Here is a 13,066-nt window from a genome sequence, read left to right as displayed (position 1 = left end):
GCAAAAGGGGGTCCAACCCGTTACTAGCATGGGGTACCTAATAAAGTGGCCGGTGAGTGTATATATATATATATATTACTTGACACAAGCGAGTCCATGAGCAGGTTTTTCAGTCATATGTATCTGGTAGAAAAACCATGTCTGTTTCCACCCAGCTGTCAGATCATTTACAGTCAATAGCAGCATGGTTTGAGAAGTCATGTCAGTCATGATGTGTGGTGAATAGCGTTAGCCTTAGCCAACTCCAATGACATTTTTCCCAAACCCCGTGGGGAGGAGGGCCACCATCCAGGATCACCTGATCCATCTTACTTTTAAAAGGAACATTGGATTGGATCACTGTGATCCAAATACCAAATTTCAGGATTTTCAAATCCTGTTTACCAGCTCTGGTACACAGGATTAAATTAAAAGGCTTAAATGGTACCAACAGTGTAGCCTACTGGCTTGGCAAAGAACAATAGGTAGGCAAAATACCAGCGGCTATAAATAGCCATTTTTGTTTTAATTTTAGGAAACAGAAACACTGTAATAAACAGAGACATTTACAGGACAGATACCAGCTCTTTTTATCTCTGCACTCTTTTTCTGCTGCAGTTGGGTAAGTAAGAAATGTTCTTTACCAAGTTCAATTCGAAAAATCTCAACTGAATCCACAATCACCAGATTGCCTCCCGATATGATATTATCACGATACAATATTATTGCTTTTTTAAACACATTGCAATACTCTGCGATATATTGCACTTTACAACGTTTCTTCCAACGTCTAACTTCTAATTTTTCTAATCCCTCTTTTACTTTTGAAAGTCCCCACATCTACTAAATGGATTGGCCCAAAGTTTTGTGCAGACAAAGTTTCCAGAAAATGTATTCTAATACTTTTGGTAATACACTGCCTCTAATGCCTCCATGTATCGTCACGGTGTTTGGTTCACAGATGATGAACTGGAATAACGTTGGCAATCTCTTAACTAGGGATGAGCCGAGTACCCGCCTGAAACGAGTATCCGGTACGGATAAAGCACTTTGGACGAGTACAAGTATTATACGAGTAATACGAGTCAATATCTGTGGTCTGATTGAATACAAATCCTCAGCTGACCGCGCTGCGTTCTGCGAAAGTCACAGCCGGGCCTTTCTGTGTGGAGTTCTGATGTTCTCCTCGTGTTTGTGTGGGTTTCCAGTTCCAGTTTCTTCCCACCATAAAGACATGCATGCTGGGTAACTAGGATTACAGCCGACTAGCTAACACTGGCGCATTTACAGAAATGTTGATTAATGAGCGTTGTCCTAATCAAATAAGACGCCACAGACTTAAAACAATAATAGTACTTAATAGAAGATATATATCATCCATCATTGTACCTCTTCTTCCTGTTTGTCTTTTCGCTTGGCATCTGAAGCATCGGCGTCTCCTTCGTTCCCCTGGTCATCAACAATCACCTGCTCCTCTTCGCCCTCTACGTCGCCTAACTGAGGAATGTCAACAAGACAAGGATACTTCACATTGGTATACATATTGGTATTCATCAAATAAGGAAAGAAAAGTTCAGACAAAAACATTAAAAAAGGATTGCTAACACTGATTCTAAAAATATCCTATAAGGAACCCTGAAATGAAGACAAGCCAATTAAAATGGACCTCTGCTGTGTCAGCTGTTCCCTCGCCATCATGGTCCTTATCTCTGGGGGTGGCCTTCCTTGTTTCCACGGCAATGGAAGCCAGCTTGGCACTGCGCTTCTTAATGGCTTCGAGGAGGAGACGGAAAAACCTGGGAGGACAAACGGCCGGAAAAAAGTAAAACACAGAAGATGAGAGGTTTATTTTAGGGATCAACAGATGTTCAAGGCCGTTACCGATTATTAGTAGTTAATGAAAAGGATAACCGATATCTGTATCCGATATGCATTTCCAGTAAAAATTAAAATCTTTAAATCAAAATTAAGATTTCAGAATGTTAAAAACTCCAACACAAAACACTGCTGTGTCTCAAACCGCCTACTTGCACACTTCAAATACTTAGTTTTAAGTATATTGTGTAGATAACGCAAAAAGTCAGTGCACTGAAAGTACCCGGATGAGCCAGTAAAAACGGACAAAAAGTTCAGTGTGGAATGTCATAGACCAAAAGGTCCCGTTGCTCTGGACGGAGACCAGTGAAGGAAAATAGAAGCACTTCCGGTGATGGCTGAGTGTTACTGCCCAGCCTCCAACTGAGCTTAAAGACGTAGATGTGACATGAACAACCTGTATGAAAGTTGTAAGTCTTCTGGTAGCTGTGCAAGAGAAATCTCAATCATTTCCAATCAGCAGAGACAGAGAGCGTAGGTATACGTTAGGAGATAACATAGACACAGGCTAATAACTGCTAGCTGGTAACTAACATGGCAGTTAACATTAGTAATTAAAACTAAACAGGTAACAGAAGTCCAAACTGTCTGCAAGATTACCCTGTACTATATGGTGATTCCTCTACTGTGCAACAGTAAGTCACGTGGTTATGACACATCGTTAGCCTATTTTATAAAAACATCTGCTACGGAGCCATAACATGAGGTACAAGGTCATGGAGCTATTTATACATTTTCGTGTTTCTTTAGAAATAAACAACGGACAAATAGAGTCTTTAAACGCTTCAGATGTAAAGTTATTCACAGTCAAAGTGGCGCCAAAATGAATGGCAGTCAATGGGGTGCTAACTGCAAGTGACGGCTTAGAAGCATTAGAATGGCGCCATAGGGAGCTTTGCTTAGAGAGGAGAACCTTACCCCCTTTGGAACGATGGACCCTACTTGCACTAAACAGGTGCCACCTTGACAACAAAGCGGAAGGGAGCTGATTGGACGAACACGTCACATGGTCTGGCTGCTTGAGAATTTTAAACTGACTGTCATGGCAGCTCAGACGGAATTCAATCTTGTAAAAAATAATTCAACAAAACATGTTTCTGAAAACATTTTAAGCAAGAAATAGGTCAAACTTTTGCTGAATCTGTCTTCATCTTAGATCAAGAAAGGTCAGTTGAAAAGGTTTTTGTTGGATTTTGAGAGGCGGCGAGCCGAGCGGGGCGCCCCACATTTGAATTTGAATACTGGAAGATTTCCTTCACACGTGTTGCGTTTGATGTAGGGTGAGACTCGGAAATGACGGAGAAGACGTCATACATGACGAATCCCATGACTTTAGATTAAATGTAGCTTTATTTAAACAGTGCACAGACGTTCATGAAAGGAAGAATAGTTGACATCAGATGCACTGCTCAAAAATTCTTAACAAATATAAAATCAACACATGCTTTATAGTTTTTAGGACCTCCCTTCTGGACCCACTCATTCCTAACATCATCCTACACTCAGGAGATTCTCATCATCGGACAGACACCACTACTCTTGTGGGCCTCTGCGACTCCGGTCACCAATACACATCCTAAGTGTGTTTTTGTCACTCTATGACAGCGACTTTTTCAGGGCCCCATCCTGTTATGATTTTACCCACTTAACACCTTGATCTTGACCATTTCTCACGCACAAGGCCACTGACTCGTACCCTTCAGTTTCCAGAAGACAGGTCCCTCTCATGAGATACTTTAGAGAAGATATATCAGCGTTCATCATGTTCATCCCGCTTGTCAGATCCGGTAGGTGTTTTAACATAAGTGTCCATTCTGGGACAAAACCATCAAGAGGACAAGTCGGCACTAAAGCAGTAAGTGGTCAGTGCACATTAGCAGTGTACTGACGGAAGTTTGCGGAATGAGGGACAGCCTTCGTTTAACCCTTGTGTTGTCCTCCCGGGTTAAAAAAAACGGACAGAAATTTGACATTTTCGTCCCTTTTTTCAGACTATTAAGATTTCACTAACATCAAATTACTACCACTAGTTTTACAGTACTTTTTGGAGTTCATGATCAATAACACTCTTTAATATAGAATTCTACTTAATATTTGAGTTAAAAAAGCAGAAATTATTTTGACTAGTAGTTAAGATCAGAGGAGCGTACAGCTGAATTGTATTTGCAAAGAGCCTTGTGTATGGAATCCAATCCATTTTTTTGTGGTAATTTGGTTAAAAAGAAACTCATGTTTCAGATATAGACAATTTGTAAAAGGGGTCAAATTTGACCCGAGGACAACAGGAGGGTTAAATGCTTTAAGCTCCCAAAGCAGGGGGACACACAGAGAGCTGTAGCTAAGCCAAAGTAATGCACTTTTTAATTAATTAACTTTATCGGTTAACAGGCAAACTGAATTCAGATACAGATAATCTGCAAACAGCCAGAAAACAATTCCTAGTTAATATCAGGTTATTCCTGGTCTAGGAGAAGCAACGGCCCACATTTACTCAGATAGTGACACACACACACACACACACACACAGACACCTACCTTGTTTCCATGTAGTGGAGGATCTGATGGGGTGATAGCAGCTTATCGTCACAGTAACGGTAAGGAGAAAGGAAGTTAAAGGAGACTTTGAACATCCGCATCTTTTGGTGACTTTCAATCCGTAGTGTCTCAACCACATCCACCTTCTGCAGCACCTGTGTGCGCGCACACACACACACACACACACACACACACACACACACACAGACACAGACACACACAGACATGGTAAGTTTTTTAATTCCCCAAACTTCTACCAACACTCAAAGTTTGAGTTCTGGACACAGGCAATAATAACTTAAGGAAAAAGGAAGTGGAGCAAAAACAGAATACAAAACAGAATACAAAAAGGGGCAAGAAAACACACGAGAAACTTACCTCAGCCAGACAGACTCTGGTCAGTTTCTTACGGAGCGTCTTGGCCCTCTTCAAGGCTTTCTTGTTGTTCAGCACTGGAACGCTCATCATGGGAGTTTTGATGTTGGAGCTGGCCACCATCAGGATCTCTCTCAGTCTGCAAGACACACATGCACAGAGTGAGACGTGGAGGAAAAGTATGGTGGAAAGCTTAAATGAATGGATGAAGTATGGACGAGTAAGTGGAGAGAAGCAAGAAGAAGAGGTGTTGATGTAGAATAGGTGTTTTAGGAGAGCAAAGGGGGGTGGACGATGTTATGAGCTGTATGTTTCTATTCTCTGGAAGCAAAGCCAGGGACAGCCAACAGTCTGTCTCTGCTGGGTCAAAGAGCTGCGTCCGTCCGGACCTGGATAACGTGCTCATATGTACATAAGCGGTCAAGAAGGAGTCGGGCACAAAGGTGACGTTACCGAGGTATCCCCAAAGTGACGTTCATCTCTCCTCTGCCAGCAAAGTGGAAGGTGTTAAGGGTCATCTGGGTGGAGGGCTCGCCTATGGACTGGGCCGCCAGCAGACCCACTGCTTCTCCCGGATCACACAGTGAACGCTGCCACTTATAGTTCAACAGCTGCCGAAGGCTGAAGACACAGAGAGAGAGAGAGAGAGAGAGAGAGAGAGAGAGAGAGAGAGAGAGAGAGAGAGAGAGAGAGAGAGAGAGAGAGAGAGAGAGAGAGAGAGAGAGAGAGAGAGAGACCAGCAGTGATTGATGGGCTATGGCAAGGAACCCTTTCTACGTATCTAGGTTGTTTCAATGGTAAGCACAGACATTACCCTTTACATTTTACGTGTACAGTGCTGTCACTGTGAACAGGTTTTAGTCAAATATTATACTATATATAATACTCAAATAGTATTTAAGGTAGGGAGCACTGGTCATGGCATTCCCTCTATTTGTTGTGAACGTTGACCATAATCCCATGCCGAGGACGAGAAGGGCTCACCAAAGTAAAATGCTAACCAGATTGACTGTTTTTCCGCATTTCTGGGCTTTTACCTTACGTAACAATACCTGTCATTTAGCTGACGCTCTCATCCGAAACGATTTTTTAACACAGTCGCCATGTCTTTTGTTTAATTAATCGCTTACATTAGCTGAGGTCCTAAGGAGTATGACTGTTGATGGTAATTTCTTTTAATTTTTAATGTTAATTTAAGCGAAACTTTTCAATGTTTTATGAAATGAAATATGTGGTTTACTGTATGGAGAGTGTATTTGTGTTTTAAATCATCTTGGTCATACAACAGTGATATAACAAAGATGTCTAATAATAGTAATAATTATAATAGTAATAGTTTCCAGCAATTCATTGAAAACTGTAATTGTGATAAAAAGTAATACATAAAGATGTTTTTTTTGTATATGACTCATAGAAACAGTTATATTGTTAAACTCAATCATTTCAGAGACAATTAATGGTACAGTAGAATGTGGGATTGTTACAGCTCTAAGGGTACAGTAGATACTTTTCAGCCTCAGTCAGTACCTGTCGGTGTCCAGGCTGTCTCGACTCATTCTACCTTCGTCCTCGAGGTATTTCTCTGTGATGCTGTGAAAGTTTTCCGATACCGAGCCGAAGCAGACGTCCGGCCTGAACACGCCCAGAGATGGCTCAGGGCAGCGGGACGACTTCCTGCTGTATTTCGATTTGCCGGAGTCATCCAGCGAGCGCCACTGCTGTACGAGCTGTGGAGAGAGCAATTGACAAGCTTGTTTAGACTAGGTCAGAGGTCTCTGTCGTACTGATTGTACGAAGGCTAAAAGGGACAAAGTAACACCAAGCAAACCGGACTGATCTTTTACATTTGGTCTCAATATACCTGCAGAACAGCAGCATTTCTGCCGTGGACATCGGGTTCTGTGCTTTGTTCAGTCTGTCTCAGTTTGGCCAACTTCTTTTGAGAAAACATCAAGAATGCTCCTGATACATATTAAAAACACATATACATATCACATAACAAATATTCACATAATAAACATACATACCGTACATAGCATGCAACATGTTTTTACTGTGCACTTCCTGGATACTCCTGATCACATTTATGCTCCACAACAGCGCAAAATGGGATTTTTTTAGCTAGCAGCTAAGCGAGCATTATAACGTGTGTTACAAAGTGACGCACGTTCATCACAGACGTAAAGGCTGGTCTACAATAAAGAAGTTTGGAGCAGTTTTTTAACAGTGTTGTATGTTCTGTTCGGTAAGTGCCCTTGGTGTGGACTTTTTCACTTTCTAAACCGATTACATGCACAAATAGATATACAACAATAAAAGGTAAGGTAAAAAGCCAAAAAACATTCTTTAAATATATACTGTATATCTGATTATGAATCCAGTGTGAGCAGCAAAGATGTCACATGATGTTACTGCCAAACCAAACTTTGTTATCTACCTCTCCGGGGACATGCCACTTCTCTCTTCGCTCTCCAGCGCTGGATGGACGCAAAGTGTTGACTGGCGGTCTTCGGGTCCAAACGGGCCAACACCTCGTCCAGGCCCTGGAACTTCTTGATGACCTAACAGGGATTGGAAAACATAACACATGGCTGACATTTATGACTGTCCAGATTACTTTTATACCAAATGTATAGACTATGATAACTATTAACTATGATATGAACTAGGATTACCAGGGGACCTCAAAATCCCAGAGATGCTGAGCCACACAGGATTAATATCATCACACAACCTTTGTTTGGCCAATCATGGTAGGTCCTGTGCTGTGTCATTTCTACTTGACAAATTACAACATTAACCGACATGGCAGATAAGCATGGGATTAAAATCACAGATTACCTCCTCATTTACATATAACTTGAGGTACCAAGGGAATACTAGTCCTAATGTTTGTGTGTAGTACATATTTATCCCCAGTGGCCATGATGGAGCACCGTGGGGCCCATGAACTACATCGTCACTGTGGCAGCCATTTTGGCCAGTGGCATCCACTGAGGAGGAAGCACTGAATTTGACAAGGCTGCATTTTTTCCTAAGTACTTATTTACAATAGATTGGTGCCTTATACGTTTTTCTCTTTATTGGTTTAAATAACACACACTGAAGTCCCTTTGTAAGGGTGCTCTACATATCCAGTGTCTTTGAACCATGTTAGATGTTACATCAATAACAAAAACGCTACTCCGACAGCTATTTTTGCCAGAACAAGCAGGTGCTTTAACTCACTTTAGTGCCAATCTTTAAGGTTTTTTAAATCATCTTTTTTCCTCTGCCTCTTGCCTGTGAACCGGTTCTGCACAGACAACAGTTTGTTTTCTATTTTCAAGGAACTAGTATTAACAGTGGACCTTAAAATCACAGAGATGCCGATTATTATTCCACAACCTCTGCTTTTTGGCGAATCAGGGTAGGGAATATGTTATGGAGGCAGCAAAGAAAAAAGAAAAAAAACGCCGCAAGCTAAACTATTTAATAATGACGGATCTGTTCAGCCCCCACCCCCCCGTCACTATCAGAAAATTGGTAAGACAGCTGCCAGCAAATTTACCTAGAAGCTGTCTGGGGAGCTTAAAGAGTGCTTACATGGCGTGAATGAGCGGATGAAGGTTTTCCATCGGAGGGCCGACCAGACCAGTGAACTCTCTAGTAACATCTCAGACCGGACTGGGGAAGCGCAGAGGGCACTTCAGGAATTGGATGCACGTGTGACGCAAAGGACGAGTGGAATTGATTGACGGACACTGATTTGGTCAAATTTCGCCAAATCAACCTAAATTGGATTGAAATTGTAATCTATGCCCCCCCCCCTCCACCCGAGCGGGTAAACAGACTGCAGCTGGACTGCCATCGACTCCTGTGCATTGTCTTATCTCCTCATGCAAGGACGAACAAACTGAACTTTCTAACAACTTGAACAGTCTGAGGCTTCATATCTCGAGCGCACATGCACACACATACACACACACATGCGCGCCCTACCCTATCCCCCCCTGCCTGAGTCTCTTTTTGTTTGTTTTTCCCATCCACCCGAGTCACCACAAAAAAAATCCTTCATGTATCCACATGTACCGTTTGTAGACTTGCGCATTATGTTGCTATGTGTTGTATTCTATCTTGCTATCTGCATAAATCCTTTTAAGAGTGCGTGTGGCGCTTTAAATAGCTGCGGCCCGGAGGCTCTCTCTAAACTGCATTTTGTTGCATTGTACCTGTACATGTGTAATGACAATAAAGTTGAATCTAATCTAATCTAAACTAATGATGACGCAGTGAATTGTGACGATTCACTCCGACCAATCAGCAGTTTGCAGGGTTTCACGTCACCTTTTGGTATCGCCTCAGCTCGCTTGAAACCTCAACGGAGGTGGTACTAATAAAATAATAATACCTATTGGCAGGTACCTGGGACTTTTTTCATAATGGAAAACCATAAAAAGGTGATTAGAGTTTAGGCAAGTCGAGGAGGTACCATGTAACTGAAAAATTAGTGCTGTTGTATATGTTAGGGCGGGTCAAACGACACCTTTTGTCATCCTTATTGGTGTGTAGTGCTCCGTTTTACCTCGTAGTTGTCCTCGATGAAGGGGAACTGTCTTGACTGCAGGAACTGAGTCTTGGGAATATCCAGTCCATCTTCGCCATACAAGAACTGGACCACAGATCCGTCGCTGTCCCTCACCGTCAGATCATACTGCACTACCAAACCCTCCAGATGCTTTATGACACATCTGCAGAGGTGGGGATGTGAAGGGGCATAGAGGAAAAAAGGTCAGTAAAAGAAAAGGAGAGGACAGTGCATCCTACAAATCAGTATGGCAGGTACAGTAAATTAAATGTTGGGTTTAAATACTACAGTCAATTTTCTATTAATTTTCATTTATATTTTCAAATCAAAACAAGAACTACCTCAAGACACTTTGCAGATAGAGTAGGTCTAGACCACAATCTATATGTTACAAAGATTCAACAAGTGCAATAATTCCACCAAGACAAGACAAAAGAAAAGACTAAATAAAAATTAAAAAAAAGAAAATCACAGAAATGTATTGAAATCACAAAGAGAACAATAATGACTAAGGCTTCTGAAAATTGTTCTCCCAAGTCTTGTCAATCAGGGGAAACACAAATAAACTCACTTATAAATAAATAAACATTATTTATAATAAATAATTATTATAAATACAAATAAAATTCACTTCAGCCTCAAAGCCTCCAGGGCTCGTCCTGGCCTGTCTTTGTCTATTTCCCCTCACTACACATCCACTCAATACAAGTCCCTCCTGCTAGGGGTTTCTACTGGCTGACAAAACACCACGTTTACCTGACCAACTGCATTTGATTGGTTCATAGACCTGTCAGTGAGCGCCATCTTGGACCCTGGCCGAAATAAGCGGAGTATTACTATTATTAATATTTTTATACACAACTATGACTAAAGAGATGTTCAGTTGTGAATTCATCGCTCTGGAATTACTTGTCTGAGTCTCCAAAAAGTCTTCCCAGTTGGATTACTAAGCTTCTGGAAGGACTACAAAGACACCAAACATATTCCTGGGAAAGCTGGAGCTAATTGCTACACGGCTAAAACCAGGACGTGACACTGGGCTGAAAGGTCAAGGAGCAAAGTGAGTTGATTTTTGGATTAATACCTATTTATTTATGTTATAAAGACACTGTAATTCCACGATTGATTAAACAAGCTTTTGGATTCTCGTTAAAACGGCGCATTTCTCTGCTTCTACACAAAAAAAGCAAGTCTCCACACTGTATTGATCTGGAGATTTTCAATATCACATTATACCACGTAGTGTTACGTCGTATACGACCGAGTCGACTTGAGAGGGTTTATTGAACTTTGAGGCTCAATAATCTTTACAAAATGATCAGGTTCTGCTCCGTTATCATGTTGCTGCACTGCTGATTGACAGCAGCAAAAAAAAAAAACAACAGTGGAGATGAGAAAACGTTCCACAACTACATGTATATCACACAACTAGATTTTTATAAGAAACATCAAGATCGAGGATTTCATTGATGGTCTGGTGAAGGGCAGCAGTACAAGTTCCAGGCAAGATCACTCTTTTTTATTTTGCTGAGGAGTTTACTTTCATTGTCAGTTACCATAGTAGCCAGCTAGTACATGCCTCGTAGCTACAGCTCAATACGAGTACACGTCACAGGCATTTTCCACTGGGCACGTCTCTGCTGCATTGTGGAGGCGGCGCGGGCCCCGTGAGCAATTGCAGCCTTCAAGTCAATGCTTGACTTTCCACCAGCTGCGTCAGCGCGTCCCAGAAGCGTGGGTGAAGCGGCTCTCCGCTCCGCTAAAGGTATGCATCAGTTGTGTTTTTATGAATGATGAAAACAGGAGACCATCCAGTCAGTTTACCAAAACTGGGCTGGTTTTGCTTGGGGTTACATCACAAACCTTTGCTCCACTGACTCGGGTAAGTTTCACGCTACCAAATATAAATCATGTTTTATTTTTTTCTCCCTGTGGTCTCAGCTGCCAATAACATCCAACAGTTCAAAGTTCACTGCTGAAAACCAGCTGGCAAAGTTTTTAAGGTTTTAAACAAAAGAGACCGCTCACAATCTAGTGTTTGCCACAGCATTGAATAAAATATTCCAATGTGTTTGTGGCTTATATCCGATGAGAAAACCATACATCTTCCTCTCAAATTAACATGTACGTTGGACACCAGACCTGAAGAAACTGGGGTTAATAAAAAATATTTGCATATGAAAATTATACATACAATATGCATTTGTAGGGCATGCACATGTTCAATGAACAGTTTGTTTTCTGTTTGCACGGAACGAGGATTACCAGGAGACCTCAAATCCCAGAGATGCTTATCCACTCAAGACTAATATCATCACACAACCTTTGTTCGGCCAATCAAGGAAGGTCATGTGCTATGTCATTTCAACTTGACAAATTACCAACATGGCAGATAAGCACGGGATTAAAATCACAGATGACCTTCTCAATTATTACAAATAACTAGAGGTACCAAGGTAATACTAGTCCTAGTGTTTGTGTGTAGTACATATTTATCCCCAGTGGCCATGTTGGAGCACCGTGGGGCCCATGAACTACATCGTCACTGTGGCAACCATTTTGGCCAGTGGCATCCATTGAAGAGGAAGCACTTAATTTGACAAGGATGCATTTTTCCTAAAAACTTTGTAAGGGTGCTCTACATATCCAGTGTCTTCAAACCTTGTTAGATGTTACATCAATAATGAAAACGCTACTCCGACAGCTTTTTTTGCCAGAACAAGCTGGTGCTTTAACTCACTTTAGTGCCAATCTTCAGTGTTTTTTTAAAATCATATTTTTTCCTCTGCCTGTTGCCTGTGAACCAGGTCTGCAGAGACAACAGTTTCTTTTCTATTTGCACGGAACTAGTATTAACAGTGGCCCCTCAAAATCACAGGGATGCCGATTATTATTCCACAACCTCTGTGTTTTGGCAACTCAGGGTAGGGAATATGTTATGTTAAGTTATTTTATGTTATAATTTTTACTTGACAAATAACAGACATGACAAATTTGCACAGGATTAAAATCCCAGATGACCTCAATTATTACAAAGTCCCTGTGTAATACTAATCAAGATGGGGATAGGGTGTTTCGGTTTCAAAGAGCTTGTGAGAGAGACTTAAATTGCACCAAATGTGAAGGAAATGCCACTGCACACTCACATGACCACACAGAAATCTTCGGCTGTTTCTGAAGGTTTACGTTACCTCTGCAGGTATCCTGATCTAGACGTTTTCACAGCTGTGTCGACCAGTCCCTCTCTGCCGGCCATACAGTGGAAGAAAAACTCCTAAACACAACGTGGTTTACACACAGACAAGGAAAGAAATGTATCATAAAGTAAAAAAAGAAATGTCACAGCAGCATAACTCGTAAAACATACTTGAGAGTTAGAGAGTGCTTTCATATGTTTCCACAACAGGTGTAGAACAAGTCATCTACACAACACAAACACTGCTCTCCTTGTGTACCTGTGGTTTGATGCCTGTGAGGAATCTTCCAGAAACAAAGCCCCCGGCACCAGGTGAAGGATCATATGGCTGGAAACACGGCAAGGATTTCCCAGAAGGCATCAGTGGAGGCCTACGGCCCTCCAACTCGATCTGACCTAGTAGACATGAAATCTGACACACACACATGCAGTATCTTTAGGTAAAGTGCCAAAGTTCATGAGGCTTGATTAAAGTGTGTGTGTGTGTGTGTGTGTGTGTGTGTGTGTGTGTGTGTGTGTGTGTGTGTGTGTGTGTGTGT

The 13,066-nt window shown here is 41.6% G+C and overlaps 1 protein-coding gene and 2 non-coding genes across 4 annotated transcripts in view; all 3 read right to left on the bottom strand.

Annotated features, from left to right (window-relative positions):
* polr1a (RNA polymerase I subunit A) overlaps positions 1 to 13,066 on the bottom strand; it is a 35,157-nt gene that overhangs the window by 6,205 nt on the left and 15,886 nt on the right. For both annotated transcript variants that reach the window (XM_034883045.1, XM_034883046.1), the window contains 11 exons: positions 12,787 to 12,939; positions 12,523 to 12,605; positions 9,329 to 9,494; positions 7,202 to 7,325; positions 6,626 to 6,726; positions 6,292 to 6,491; positions 5,218 to 5,385; positions 4,768 to 4,903; positions 4,390 to 4,544; positions 1,646 to 1,775; positions 1,369 to 1,476 (listed from right to left, as the gene is read on the bottom strand). In XM_034883045.1, coding sequence (XP_034738936.1) covers positions 1,369 to 1,476; positions 1,646 to 1,775; positions 4,390 to 4,544; positions 4,768 to 4,903; positions 5,218 to 5,385; positions 6,292 to 6,491; positions 6,626 to 6,726; positions 7,202 to 7,325; positions 9,329 to 9,494; positions 12,523 to 12,605; positions 12,787 to 12,939 — 1,524 coding nt within the window. The remainder of the gene's footprint in view (positions 1 to 1,368; positions 1,477 to 1,645; positions 1,776 to 4,389; positions 4,545 to 4,767; positions 4,904 to 5,217; positions 5,386 to 6,291; positions 6,492 to 6,625; positions 6,727 to 7,201; positions 7,326 to 9,328; positions 9,495 to 12,522; positions 12,606 to 12,786; positions 12,940 to 13,066) is intronic.
* On the bottom strand, positions 7,655 to 7,791 carry LOC117952326. The gene has a single exon (XR_004658388.1). It is a non-coding gene; the product is annotated as a small nucleolar RNA SNORA5 (small nucleolar RNA).
* LOC117952327 lies at positions 11,805 to 11,941 on the bottom strand. Its single transcript, XR_004658389.1, has one exon. It is a non-coding gene; the product is annotated as a small nucleolar RNA SNORA5 (small nucleolar RNA).

This window comes from Etheostoma cragini, chromosome 10 (assembly GCF_013103735.1).
Source record: "Etheostoma cragini isolate CJK2018 chromosome 10, CSU_Ecrag_1.0, whole genome shotgun sequence".
Taxonomy (NCBI): Eukaryota; Metazoa; Chordata; class Actinopteri; order Perciformes; family Percidae; genus Etheostoma; species Etheostoma cragini.
This window is presented reverse-complemented; position numbering and strand designations above follow the sequence as displayed.